The sequence below is a fragment of the Cucumis sativus genome, chromosome 1 (genome assembly GCF_000004075.3).
Source record: "Cucumis sativus cultivar 9930 chromosome 1, Cucumber_9930_V3, whole genome shotgun sequence".
Classification (NCBI taxonomy): Eukaryota; Viridiplantae; Streptophyta; class Magnoliopsida; order Cucurbitales; family Cucurbitaceae; genus Cucumis; species Cucumis sativus.
The window spans coordinates 21,601,392-21,616,729 of record NC_026655.2 but is presented as its reverse complement, the minus strand read 5'-3'; the positions used below and the strand labels follow the sequence as shown (position 1 = coordinate 21,616,729).

At 29.6% G+C, this 15,338-nt stretch overlaps 2 protein-coding genes across 2 annotated transcripts; one reads left to right on the top strand and one right to left on the bottom strand.

Moving 5' to 3' along the window:
• Positions 1-6,141: 6,141 nt before the first annotated feature.
• On the top strand, positions 6,142-7,293 carry LOC101207628. The gene has a single exon (XM_004153434.3). It carries the CDS (start codon positions 6,711-6,713, stop codon positions 7,029-7,031), a length of 321 nt encoding a protein of 106 aa, XP_004153482.1. The 5' UTR covers positions 6,142-6,710; the 3' UTR covers positions 7,032-7,293.
• Positions 7,294-10,861: 3,568 nt separating this feature from the next.
• LOC101222528 (suppressor of disruption of TFIIS) lies at positions 10,862-13,346 on the bottom strand. Its single transcript, XM_011659940.2, has 9 exons — positions 13,201-13,346; positions 12,944-13,012; positions 12,770-12,835; positions 12,577-12,674; positions 12,443-12,480; positions 11,956-12,043; positions 11,588-11,863; positions 11,422-11,487; positions 10,862-11,172 (listed from the first exon to the last, which is right to left on the bottom strand). The coding sequence occupies exons 2-9, from the start codon at positions 13,002-13,004 to the stop codon at positions 11,014-11,016; spliced, it is 852 nt and encodes a 283-aa protein (XP_011658242.1). The 5' UTR covers positions 13,005-13,012; positions 13,201-13,346; the 3' UTR covers positions 10,862-11,013.
• Between the last annotated feature and the right edge of the window lie 1,992 nt (positions 13,347-15,338).

Below are 15,338 nucleotides of genomic sequence, written 5' to 3'. Positions count from 1 at the left end.
TTTTAAAAAAGAATGAAATGGAAGCATATGTAAAAATAGTATATGTTGGATGTAAATTGGAGGTTTTTATATTTCTTTCTATAAAAATTTTCCTTTTTGTTTAAAGTTTATGTAGAGTTGATATGGTTGAAAATTACAACTTTATCTTAAGTTTTAAATTGTTGGGTGTGTAAAGTGTTTAAGTTTTAAAGGGGTATTCTTGTATTTTTACCATTCATCTTCTTCGTCGTTATCATGATGTTTATAGTGAAAAAGAGACCTTTATACGTATAATAATTTAATGATCTACCACTAGAAAAATAAAAGAAATTTAATGATCTACGTATAATAGTTTTATTGTTCGTCTAAATATTTATAAGTCTAAATTAAAAAAAAAAAGTGTAATTTGTGTAAAAAATATCTTTAAATTTTTAAAAGTTTCAAAAATAAACTTAAAGTTTTAAAAAGTGTTAAAAAATACTCTTACTGTTAGTATTTGGATATTTCATAAATACCATTGAGTTTAAAAGAAATTAAAAGACAACGATAAATATATTACCAATAGCTGCTATTAGCGATAACTCTATTCACAATCATTACAAATGATTTTTTTGGTTTTCTCAAATTACAAACTATTATTGATAGAAGCTAAAGGTAATAGAAATTGATAACGACTATACATTGCTATAGATTTTAATCTGAGAAATGAGCAATCAGTTGCTACCATTGCTATCAATTAACTTATCACTAATAGGGTTTAGGGTTATATTTGGGTTTGGTTTTAGGGTCTTTCTCATATAGTCTAATTTACCATAGGATATTACAAAAAAAATAAAAATTGCTAATATTTTATATAAATGTACAAAGTGGGCCATAATATTAGACAAAAATAGACATAAATTACCAATATGCCTATATGTTATTTTTTTATTGTTTTAAATCATATAGAAATATTAATTATAATGAGAAGATCGGATCATTTAAATGGAAGTGATGAAACAGTTTTCTCACTTTCCATATTAAAAAAAATCAAATCCTTTCGAATTATATCTTTTATAAACATCAACTAAAAGTACTATATCTCGACAGCTAATATATAAAACTAATATAAATGTAAATAAAATGTAGTATATATATAATAAATCACCTATACAAATATTATATATTACGATAATATTATAAAATTAGTATAATGGTAAATAATATATGATATATATATTATAAAACATAAACTAAAATGTATTATATCTTACAGCTAATTTATAAAACTAATATAAATGTAAACAATATGTAAAATATATATAATAAATCACATATACAAACTATTATATATTGCAATAATATTATAAAACTAGTATAATTATAAATAATACGTAGTATATATTTACTAAATCACATCAGAAAACCATTAAAATGAGGGATATATCTTTAAAATATACAATATATATGGATATGATATACTCTCAATAATCTAATCATATAGTTTTAAAATGAGGGATATATCGTTAAAATATAGCAGATGATATACTCTCAATAATCTAATCATGTAGTTTTGATGTTTAACTATTTAATTTTAAACGGGTAAAAGAACAAATGATTTAGTGTAGATTTTTTAGTTTTGGTGTTTATGATTGAATTTTGTAAAGCTTCAAGTGATGGACAATAATAACTGCCAGCGATAAAAAATAATAAGTAAAATTATAATCTTGAAAAGAATATATCATACAGTTATTACAAATTAGAACAAAATTACCTATATTATAATATATTTTGATTTATAGTTAATTCAAAAGACACTTAAAATTTATTACCAATTGAAAATGATGGAATTCATATTAAATTCAAATCATTTTGGATAAAAAAATATTTCAAATAATATTATAAATAAAATATCTAATTAATAATCCTAATAATTAATTAATAATTATTCATAAAATATTATCTTTTCTTTTTAAAAAAATAATTTTTAAATTAGTACATTTATCAAATTTCTTATTCAATTACTTATTCAACTAATGACTTTTGTCTAAATCTTTCTTGGTTTTAACTACATTGTGTTATTTGGGCTATAGGGTAACCGAAAGCATCGATCCAAATTTTCAAATGGGTCTAAAAGATTCTCCCTAACCCACAAGGCCCGGCCCAATCCAAAAGCCCACAAGACATATAATTTCTTTTCAAATTTGGCGGTCTACATTTTTCCCGCAACTGACAGCGCAAAATTCCACGTGGGACTGTAAGAACGCGCCACGTAGATCAAAGCCTCTTCAAAAGTCGACACGTGGATTGAAACATACAACACCATATATAGGCCGTTCCCTGTTACTTCTAAAACTCACAAAAATCTCTTCAACTTTTTCTCTTTCAATTTTTCATAAACTTTAATTTCACCCCATGGATGGCTTTCGTACTCCGGAGCGACCAGAGTTTCAGATTCCACCGGCATCGTTGCCACCACCGCCTAGGAAGAAGCCGGTTGTTGTGGTAGTGAAGAAGATGCGTGAGGTGCCAGAGAATAATGGTTATTTTCAACTACCTGCTGACGATCTTGAACGATTCTTCCTCTGTTGTTCCCATCCCTAGCCTTTCGTTGATTAACGGAAGCTTCACCTGAATCATATCATTTCATGTATATATATAGGACTATGATCATATTATTAAATTTCTATCCATACGTCTATATATATTTTCATGTTTTCCATACAATCAATCAATATTCAAAGGAAGGTTCAATCCATATATTTTTTCTTATAATATCATAGTCTCAGATAAAACTTTTCAAAAACACAACAAAATAAATAATGACTACACACTTACTTATTAGAAAATGGTAAAATGTTTATTTACAAATTCAATTTTAATTTTTTAAAAAAACTTTTTGTCTATTTAAAATTTTTAAAAATATCTATTTGAAACAGGCTTATTCAATATAGGACTGTCGTCTAATTAAAACAACTCATATAGTCTATCAATAAAAGTTCTAATAACAAATATTTAATATTAAACTTAAATGGCCACTCAACAAAAACTTTACTATTAAAATTTAATGCTAAACCTAAATGGTGACTCAATAAAATCTTTACTATTAAATGATCGTTCAATAAAAACTTTTAAGACATCGTGAAAAGGCTAAAATATTCTCAAAATATTAAAAGTAAGTACATCAATATTTGATTGTGGGAAAGGGATATGGTTTTGAAGATAATTGTCTTAAATGTTTATATTATAATTAAGTATGAATTAGGTTTAGGGAAATGAAATAATGTTGGCATTTACTTTATAATAGTAATAGTTATGGAAGATAAAATGTGTGAATAGAGAAGTGTCTACTAAAATGGCTAACTTTTATGGGTTAATAATAGAGATATAAAGTTTGGTACCTCAAAAGTTTAGAGGTATTGGTTTCATGGGATTAAACAAGAGAAATGTACATATTTGTTATGTTGTGTATCACAGGAATATTCTTGTGAGATGCTTACTTGTTACAATCACAATAACCTTCTAAGAACTAGAGAATATGCTACCACTCCATATCTCTTCCTTTTTTCTATGTTTTTCCATAAACATGATTTCATTAAGAAGTCATATCTCTCTCTTCCTTTTTTCTATGTTAATTCTAGTTCAATTCGTTATATATTTAAAAACAATCAATTTCTATCCATTTTTTTATCGACTCAATTTATGTATGAAAATTGAAAATACAATTTTGTTAAAAAAAAAAAAGGAAAAAGGAATATAATCTTTGTAATGCTACAAGATCCAAATTAGAGATTAAGCAAAATGAGTTTTGGCTGCATTTGATTTGGATATCTCTTACATGATATGGAATCAAATTTACAATCTCTAAAATTTCTAGTTGATATCTATTACAACATTAACATTATTTTTTATGATATCAATATTTCTTATGTGGTTCTTTAGATGTATTTTTCCCCCCTTCAAAATGAAATAAAAAAAATAAAAAAAAGGGGAAGAATGTTGATTTACAAATCTGTCTTTTTGAAAGAAATTCATACATTGATCATGGGTTCCCCAAAAGCTGCGGACATTGTCTTATTATTTTCTTTCTTTATAAAATAATCATGCTAATTATTAAAAGAAAAAATACCCCAAAATTTTTTAAGAAAAGAAAAACAACTTTGATAGCTTTATTCAAATTAATAAGTTCATACTATTTAGGTACTACAAAGTCTTGGTTCAATTAGCCTATGCATTTATAAATTTTGTTTAGTTTGTTCCCTGTGTTTCTAAAATATTGATCAGAATGAAATATTTTTTTATAATCAAATTTCTTAAGAGACTTTTATGTTCAAATTTAACGTAACCATTATAAACTAAAACAATCACCTTTGAACTTACACTGATCAAAATGATTATTTTATAAGAAATTCTTAAAAATACAATTAAATACGTAAAACCAAATATAGGGTCATTATTAAAGTCAATATTTCCATATGTTCTTTTTTTTTTTTGTTAATTTTTTTTTCTATTTTAAGTAGGGATGATTTTCTTTTAAAAAATTGAATGGCTAACTTTTAAAATGTCGGTAGTTTTTTTTTCCTTTGATCATGAAATAAAATTTTGTATATTTTATAAACATTTTGGTTAAATTTGACACTTTTCAAATCGGAGCCTTTTTCAAATTAAAAAAAAAATATATATAAAAGGTTTATTTATTTTCAAAGTTTTAATAAATATCAATAAGCATAAAGTTTATAATATTTTAATAATTGGTATTTCCATAAAATGAAGAGCATTGATATTTTCGTCAAGATTTTGATTAAAAGAAAGGGAAAAGAAAAGAAGTAAATAAATAGAAAAGGCAGCATTGAAATCAGTATCAAACTTAGAAAATAAAGAAATAGATAAAATATAGAGGAAGGTACAAAAGAAAAAGCAGGGAAAATAAAATCCCACCCCTTCATTTTTTTTTCTATCCCTTCCAAAACATTAACCTCACATGATTGCATGTGGGACACCCAAAATACCCACTTTCTCAGTCCCACATGATTAATTAATAATGTAATAAATTTCAAGCAGCATATTAATAATGATTAACAATAATCTACCCCCAGATAGAAAGGAAGAGAAGAAAAACAGAGAGATGCATTTTGGGTTTTAACTCTAAAACCACAACATACCATGTGATCATTACTTTGACTCATCAACTACTTTTCCTTGACCATTCAATCAAACTCTAATTAATAATATCTCCCCTAATCCTCTCATTTTCTTCAAACCCACTCAACTCATAGTCATAATGTAACGATAGTTTAATCTAGGTTACAAATGGACGAAGGGATAACACAAAATAGTAAACATTATTATAGTGGAGGAGAGTTTTTAAATAATTTTAATGTAAGAAAGTGGAAGTTATAATAGTCCACTCCAAATGTCTTCAAAGTGTAGATTTATGGTCCCTAAACTATGGTCTATAAAGTTTAGATACTTCTTTCTACATCCAGCAGAGTAAAAAACTAACAGCAACAACAGTGTGCGGTCTCACCAGATAATTGTTCCTTCTAACTATTTATCTAGATATCTTTAAGAATGAAGTTTCATTTCTTCTTCTTCTGTCTATTCTATTGAACTTCTTGCTATTTTAGGGATATATGGACTACAGTGAAGTACAATGAGTTCTTGAAAAAACTAAAACAGAGAGAACTTTGTAGGGTGAATTTTTTTTATGAAGAGTTCTTGAAGAAGGGAAAAAAATGGTGCAAGTGTAACAAAAAGACAGAAGGAAAGAAAAGGTTGAGTCATAGATCCCTTCTTTTCTAATAAGAACAAAAATAGGCAAATAATTGCATGTTTCCCCCCTCTGGAGGGGGAAAAATAAAAGCAAATTAAAGTCCTTATTCTGCAGATACTCATCATTTTAAAGGAAAAAAGAATTTGTGTTGTTTTTATTTTGAAAAAAAGCATTCGATCTATTTGTAGAAGTTGAGGTGAGAGTATGAGACACATACCTTACACGTCATAAACAGCTAGCAAATTGTCTCCTTTCTCACTGCTTCCATTATTTTCCCTTCCACTTCCCCAAATTGAATGGATGCCCTCTGTTTGCTCTCTAACGCATAGAAAAGAGAAGATCATAAATATATATATATATATATATAATAGAGCAGCAACAACAGAGGCAGCATTCAGCACAATACACAAAAAACTGAGTCCAATGCAAAGAAAACGATAGATCTTCACAGTAGTAAAGGCTAGAAATCACTAAATTTAACAGAGAAGTAGAAAGAGCAGCATTTTTGACACATACCCATATCATCAAAATCACATATTAACCCCAAATGGGCACAAACTCTGCATCCATGAGGAGGCTGTTATAATGTGACTATCTCAACCTAGATTCAATTTGGAGTAAGTTCTCTCTCATACATCATCATTAGACAGGTTAGACATAAATACCTGTCAGTCGCATTGTGGCGGTCTCACGAAATAATTTCTCAACCTCTAACACCCACAAATAAAAAGGCCAGAATGGGCTATTGGGAGTAGAGGAATATGACTGATCAGTCTCTACCACACACAAGCATGAAGCATCATAACTCTCGGTCATTCCCCATCATCAAATCTCAATCATATGTTATTTAAGTATACATATAATGTCCCACTAGAATCCCACTCTTTCTACTTCTCTTTCTCACATCTTAAACCAACTATCACTCTCAAAGGCATTTTCACAAACACCTTGCCTGCAACCCCATCTGAGTTCACAATAAATGGACGAGAAATGGAATCTATCAAAGAAGGAAGGTTCAGGAAGTAGTTACCATCATTCATCCACAAATGCGAAATCGTCATTCCTGAGAAGCGGGTCAACCTCCAAATCGCCATTGCTGCGATGTTCTTCACAGAAAAGCATCCCATCTTCTAATTCCAAGAACCCCCACGATCTCCCTCGAAGTTATTCACAGAAAAGCTCTTCTAATTCCATTGGAAGAAAGTACAGCAGCTTGGCAAAGGAACAGAAGGCTCGATTCTACATCATGAGACGCTGCGTGGCGATGCTTGTGTGTTGGCATAAACATGGAGATTCGTAAAGAAGACAAAGAATCGATCCGGGTTCAACCCATTTTCGTTCGATTCAGAGATGTGATTTCTTAACCTTCTTCATTCGAATTGGATCTTGAGATCCTTTTGAGAAATTGATGTAAATTTTTTGTGGAACCCCATTGAGAAGAAGGGGTGGGGAACTCTGTTTTCTTGGATTCAATTAGATTCAAATTGTAATTACATTGATGAGTTGATGAACTTTTAAGTGCAATCAGATCGATCTCCTCTTCCTGAAATTTCTGATTACCAGATTTCCATTGTTGATTTTTCTTTTAAATTGTTCAAACTTCAAATCGGTTCTATTAGAAGAATTAGATTGATTGGATCTAATTTCTATGTTAAAAATATGTTCTTTTAGTCCAAATCTCTCCTTTTGTTTCTAATGATTTTATTTCTTTTTGTTTTGAATGATTTAGGGTTTTCTTTTCCTTTGTAATACACAAATTTAAATTTAGCACCTAAACATCATAATTGTGAAAAAATAGTGATTGGTTTGTTCAAATTAATAAATATTAACTTTAGAATTTTTTTAAAAAAAATTATAAATTATTTTAAACTATTTATAAAATATAGATGAATTCCATATTCTATTTTCATATATCTTGATATATCTTTTAAATATTTGTGTTTAGGTTTAATTTATTTTATTATATTTAAAATGTTTTTTTTCTTCAAAAAACCAAACTATTTACCGTTTGTACAAATTTCAAAATATCATTTATTTGTATATCCTTATTCAATTGTATTATTAAATTTTTAAAATTGGTTAAAATATTTGAATACCCTCTTTTTTAAATTATAATAAGTGATGTAAAATGACTTAGTTGCTAAATAGTGAAAATTGTTTTTTTCTTTGAGTCAAGTGAATTTTTTTTTTGATAGGTGCACTTTGTTCTTTTGGGAAATACTTTCGTTTGAAAATTACAATCTTCTTAATATTAAGATTCGAAAATAAAACCATGTTTATAGGAAGTTTTGATGTTATGAGAAAATGTGTTTAATGTAAACTTTTAAATGTATGAAATTAAAACTATTTTTTAAAAAAAAGACTATAGTTTGGTATGATTAATATTACCATAAATAAGACATTTGAGCTACAATTTTGGAGAATATTATTGTATTTATACTTTCCTTACTTTGCATTGTTTTGTATATAAATACACTTGTATTATTGGAATTCATCAAGTAAACAAATCATTATTCATAGAAAATTATGGTACGTTGTTATCGACGAATGTCACCAAACCAATCAAACCTACTTCTCTAGTGAAAAACATTAAGGACACTATTGATAAAGATGTTGCCACTGTTCAAGAGACCACAGAAGAAAGCCGACAAATACATTGAAAAACTTAAGGACTTGGATAACAAAAATCATCAAATCATCACTTGGTTGGGTAACACATCAATTCCAACAATTCATACTCAATTCGATACATTTAATACGACAAAAGAACTTTAAGGTTTTCTGTCCACATAGTTTCAGTCTATTGGGTTTGCTCATTATTATCAATTAAATTCTCGTCTTGTTAGTCTAAACCAAGAGAGAGGATAATATGCGAATGAGTATCTTGCCACTCTTCAACCAATTTGGACTCAATTAGATCAGGCAAAAATTAGTCCTGATCATATTTGCCTCATCAAAGCCTTTATGGGTCTTCGTCTAGTATGAATCAGTTCGTGCTGCACTGTTACATCCCAACCCTTTGCCATCTCTTGACGTCGCCATCCAAAAAAAATTTATTTGAAGAAAAACGACTTGGCATTGTCTCCTTTATGCCCTTTGATGTTGCTCTTGCAACCACACATCCATGCCCTGCTAAGGAGTCCACTTTCTGCAAATATTGTAAGCTTTATGGTCATAAGCTTGTTGATTGCCCTACTATTGAGTGCATGTATTGTCTCAAACGAGGTCACATCTTGGACAATTGTCCCACTCGTCCACCCCGCCCTTCTGGTCACTCACATAAACCCAAGTCTTCTTCAAAAACTAGCTCTCAACCTATTGTTGTTGTTGCCACCTCATCGGATATCACTGCACCTCATAATTTTCAGTTAAATGATTTTCATGAATTACTAAAATAGGTGATCTCTTCCAACTCTACTGCTCTTGCTGTCACTCCAGGCACGTCTTGGCTCCTTGATTCGACTTGTTGTAACCATATGACTTCTGACATTTCATTTTTATCTTCCCCTATTCCTGTTCAATCTCTTCCCCCAATTCATTCTGCTGATGGTAATCATATGTCAATCTCTCACATTGGCACTGTTAATACACCCACCATAAATTTGTCAAACGCCTATCATATGCGATCTCGAACTAACCATTATATTTTCTTCTCATGGGTGTCAGGTTCAGGACTCTCAAATAAGACAAGTTATTGGTACGGGATGGAAGGTGGGACGATTATTTGAGCTCACATCTCTCCAGCACCCTCCTGGATTTCCACTTATCTCTACACAAGTCACATATAACACTTTATAACAGTGGCATCTTCGTCTAAGTCATGCATCCTCTGATAAACTTCGTAATTTAGTTTCTACTGGCACTTTGAATAATATCTCAAAATTTAGTCATTTTGATTGTTTAAATTGCAAACTTGCGAAACAACCTTCTTTGTCATTTTCTAATTCTGCTTCATTATGTGATACATCTTTTGGCCTTATTCATTCTAACATTTGGAGTAGGGCAATCAACAAGCTTGGATTTACTTTCTTAAACATCGTTCTTCCTTATATCAAATCTATGTTGATTTTGCAAATATGGTCCACACACAATTCTCTAGCACAATTAAAATCCTTCGTACTGATAATGCGATGGAATACAAGGACTCGCCTTCTCTCCTTCCTAGCCCACCAGGGCACTCTGATTCAACGCTCTTGTCCCCACACCTCCCAACAAAATGGAAGAGCTGAACGCAAACATTGTCACGTTTTAGACTCTAGTCGCGCTCAACTTCTGTCTGATATTGTATTTGCAGTTCATATTGTTAGTCAATTCATGGCTCCTCCTTGTACTATTCACTTTACTGTTGTTTTCCATATTCTGCGTTATATTAAAGACACTTTGGGTCATGGTCTACAGTTCTCCTCACAGTCCTCTCTGGATTCTTTGATGCTGATTGGGCAGGTGATCCCACTGATAGCGAAAGTCCACCACTGGTTATTGCTTCTATTTAGGTAATGCTCTAATCTCCTGGCGCAACAAGAAACAATATGGTGTTTCCCGTTCTAGCACGGAGTCTGAATATCGTGCTCTGGTTGATGCCACTTTGAAATTACTATGGCTTCGTTGGCTTCTTACCGATATAGGAGCCCCACAGACATCACCCACTATTCTTCATTGTGATAACCACAATGCTATTCAGATTGCATACAAGGATGTAATTCATGAACTAACAAAGCACATTGAGAATGATTGTCATTTTGTTCGCTATCACCTTCAAAGTAACCTCTCCATCTCCAATCCATCTCAACCATTGAGACATCTTCACCAAAGCTCTCCATTCTTCTTGCTTCATCTCAAGATGGTAGAGTAGAAACCACATTGAGTTTGAGGGAGGGTATTATCGTAATTAAGACATTTTAGCTATAGTTTTGGAGAATATTACTGTATTTATACTTTTCTTATTTTGCATTGTTTTGTATATAATTACATTTGTATTATTGAAATTCATCAAGAAAATAAACCACTATTCAATAATAAATCACAATTAATTTACGAATTAATTAGTTAGAACTTAGAAGTAAAGACTTTCAAAAGAATCAAAATTAACACAACTTTTAGTATATGAGTAGACTCGTAACTTTTTCTTTATAATTCACATATTTAAAATATAGTTTTATTACAAATGGGGTGGATTATATAATATAACATCCAAACTCCATGATTAATTAGGGGTAATAAAATAGATATGTTAATAATAACGAGGAGTTTAATATATAATATATATATATATATATATATATTTAGGCCATGACAGCTGATGTGTCCAATGCAATATTTGAAGAAAGCCTCTGGTTCTTCATCTTCTCATCAACTTCCCATAGTTCTGGCAAAGCTTCTCTAATGTTATGAATGCTTTCCAATGCATAATCAATTCCATTCCCTCTCTTGGATGATCCAACCTGCAGTATACATTTCACATTTCATTCATTAAAACCCATTTCTTCTGTTCTTAATCATTCATTTATATAATCATTCATTTATGCTTTCTTGTTCGATTCTACGAAAACTTGTCTTACTTCACGTTTTTTAAAAGTCTAAAGACAATCGTTATTGATATTGCAAAAATGTCATCTATATATCATCGTTTTTGTAATAGTTTTTCATGATGTTTTTCAAGAATAAATCAAGGATATTATATATGAGCTCACCAGAACTGTGCGGAGGCCACTTGATTTTCCCGTCTTTATGTTGCGGATGCTATCGTCAAAGAACAACTGCAAATCCAACAAAATTCAAGTTTTATCATTTTATATCATCAAACTTTTTTAAAGTTTTGTAACTTTACGTTGAGAAGATGAGAACAAAATTTCTTACTGTTTTCTTAGGGTCAATGTTGGCTATCTTGAGTGCAGACTCAAATGCTTGTGGAGACGGTTTGCAGAGAACTGGAGTGATGGAGAGCGGTGGAGGAGTGTCGTCTGTATCGCTGTTCGTCGAGGTTTTGGAATCCGATTCAGAGCCATCATTAGAAGAAGTGTCTAAATTAGAGGAGTTAAGACTCTCAAAGCATATGATGCTTTCAAAACAACCCTCCAAACCAAGCCTACTTAGAACTTTTGCAACATGGACTTCATCCGCGTTCGAGAAGATCTATTTCACCAAATCAAAAAGACGTTGAAAATTCTAGCTCAACTATGTGTTAAACTCAATACAGAAATATTAATAAAAAAAAAGGTTCTTACCACTTTGCGAATGGGCAAACTAAGTAGGATATTTCTAAGAACCATATCACACTTTAGATTGTTATAGGGTAATCTTCCATGAACAAAGCTACAAAACACACCACCAAAAGATTAATTTTGTTTGTGAGTGATTTTACTACATAGTTAATTAGATCACTTTTTCAACTTGAAAATTTCTTTTAAAGATTTATATAACCATTTTTGTGATTTTGAAATTTACAAAAAGTAATTTTAATTAATTCAAGGAAAGAAAGTGTATTATGAAATCAAAGAAAAAGAAAAACAATAAGAAAGTCGACATAAAAACTTGTGCTACTCACTATCTACGTCCATTGGTAGACAAAAGAGAACAATTTTATCATTTGAGAGAAACATTGTATTAAAAGCAAACCAAATTAGATTTGGATGATCGTAATTTTCTAAAACTCTAAAATCAAAATCATAAATAATATAAAACACAAAATAATGTTAGATAAGGTGGTTGTACCTGTGATAGTGATCATTGTCAAACTCATAGCCTACAGCCTACACAATAAGCCAAAAAGTTGGAAACATTAACACCAATTTAAAGTGGGTTTTATGTAAAATTTGCAAAACAAAATTAAAGTTCAAAGATTTGACCTTAAGACCAGCCATGGATGTCCCATAATTTCTATACAAAAACTGATTCATCTCTACAACTCTATCTTTCTCGATCCCAAGTTCTTCAACCATATACTCTATTATAAACAAGAAATTAAATGAGAACACTCAAAGGTCATAGATATTTCCAAATTTAATTGAAAAATTGAAGAATATATGTATATATATATACCTTCAATGTTAATGGTGCATTGTTTAGACAAGCCAGAACTCAGAGGGTAAAGTGTGTCATCCACATCTGTCACAAGTTCATAATTTAACAGTACATTATAATCAAAGACGACGTACGACTTTACTAATTAAATAAACCTTAGATAAACAAGAAAAATTAGCTAGACAACTTTACCAAAAAGAAGACATTCATATTTTGATGGTTGAGGTTGCTGTTCTTGGTTTTTGAACTCCATTTCTGCGCCTTATTAAATTTAAACACTACCAAATTAGAGAGAAAAAGAGAATGAAGAGAGAAGATGAAGAGAAAGAAAGGGTTATGGAAAAATAAGAGAACTGTGAAATGATAAAGTTAAAGGAAAGGAAATGGTGGGATATAAATAGGGAACTAATGTTTTGATTTTTAAAGTATGAAAACAAGAATCTACGTACCAAGAAAATTCAAAAAGACAAATGGTTCCTTTTGGTTAAGTCAAAATTCTAGAAAGTAAAATAAACACACAAAAAAGAAGAAGAAGATCAAGAGGAGAATTGTTGAATTATAATGAAGAATTAAACAGAAGAGAGCTTGAAAGAAGGGGCAAAGATTTGCTTTTTTGACTTGAAAACAAAGATAATATATATACATACATACATACATATGAAGAATCAAATGTGGCCTCAATTAATATTTAATAATGTATTGGGAGAGAGTAATAATTGACCACATGAGATTCAAATCAACAAAAAAAAAAAAGAAGAAGAACAATTCCTCTCCAACAAAAACATGTGATATAGGATTTTAGGCTATTAAAACAACAGACATTTAAATATTTAGCCATGTGTCTTCTAAACATAAATGTAATATCAACCAAATTTCTAGTCCTACATAACTATACCATATTGTTATCTCTTGTCGACGACCATAGAAATTTAATTTTGTAAATATTATTTAATACTAGTGAATTTCACGCTATTTTTAAAATGTAAGCAATTGTATTAAGCAATAAAAAGAGACACACATTAGTATTGTAATTCGTTCGATAGCGCCTCAAACTTCATTAAACAATTATTATTTCTTTTTTTAAATTTGTGCTAATACTAATATTTATTCGACCAAGTTAAAGATGATAAAGAAAATATTAAATATTGAAACTATGGATGGTAAACTACGCCCTAAGACAAGGTTAAAGCATGGAAAAAAGGGAGTTTGGGTCAAGGCTTAACTATTCTACTCGACCTCAACCTCAATCAAGGATCGATGAGGTCGAGTCTAACCGTTTTCGTATGATGAATGAAGAGATACTAATTTGGGTCAACATCCCAAACCAGATTCTTCACCATCGATATCGGCCAAAGATGACTATAAAACTGAGTTTTCAAATTTGATGAACAGAACATGTTAAATGCATTCTTTGATTCATTTGGCTCCACATCAATTAACATTATATATGATTTGAAAGCCTTAATAAAATAGACGTGCTAAGTCCGAATTTCACTATAAAGACATAATTATCATGACTTGAGGACATGTATAATATAGATAGATACAAATAGTAATTTATCGTGATCATCTATTACAAATAGACGATAATATTTTGCTATATTTATAAATATTCTTAGGAGTTTTATCGTTTAAAATAATTTTCATAAAACAAATATTTTCCCCTACAATTTAGTATCTTTATAAAATAACTTCATTTAATAAAACAACATAGAGAAACACGTTTGTTGATAAAGTAGAAACGATATATTATTCAAACAAAATTTGCCCATATTGTATGAATATATTCTTTATTAATATGAAAACAATTATATATAAAGATAGTATCCATTAATATATTGACACGTCATATCATCTCAATTATTGTACCGACCCTTCTAATTATTTTAACAAAATATGACTTATCCTCCCTTTAAACAATATAAATTTATTACTATTCAAATAACATATATATGACTAAAATTATTTTTAAAAAATATTCAATATGTTTGAAATCTTATATCTATTTAAAATTAAATATGATTGAAATTCGAACATCTAACCCTTTAAAAATATAGTGATGATTTAAATAAGCATGCCCTATATAGTAGTTATTTTGTGACACGTTTTCTAAAATCGTCACTGTAAATTAACATTTAGCGAGATATATTTTTATTGTGTAATTAAACAATTTGTTCTTGAAAAAAATAAAGATATAAAGTGTTATTGATGTGGCATTTCATTTTAATTAGACTAAAGTGCTTGACATGTCACATTTATTTATTTTTATAAGAATATTATATCACAAACATATATAGTGGGAATTCAAATATATGGCATGCACTACTACGAGAGCGTCGTTAAAATTAGAATAACTCAATTATTGAATTACATATATACTATTTGTTTATTGAATTATATGATCAAATTTTAAATAAATATTTTATACGAATTGAATAACTAATATGTACTAATTTTCTTAGTCGTCATGCTTCAAAGAATCATAAAGTTTGAATTGAAGTCGAGGATAATGATGCATAAACTTGTTTTTGAAAGTCATGTATATCCTACAAAATTTCATCGTGGTGAATTTGTTTTCGATTTTTTG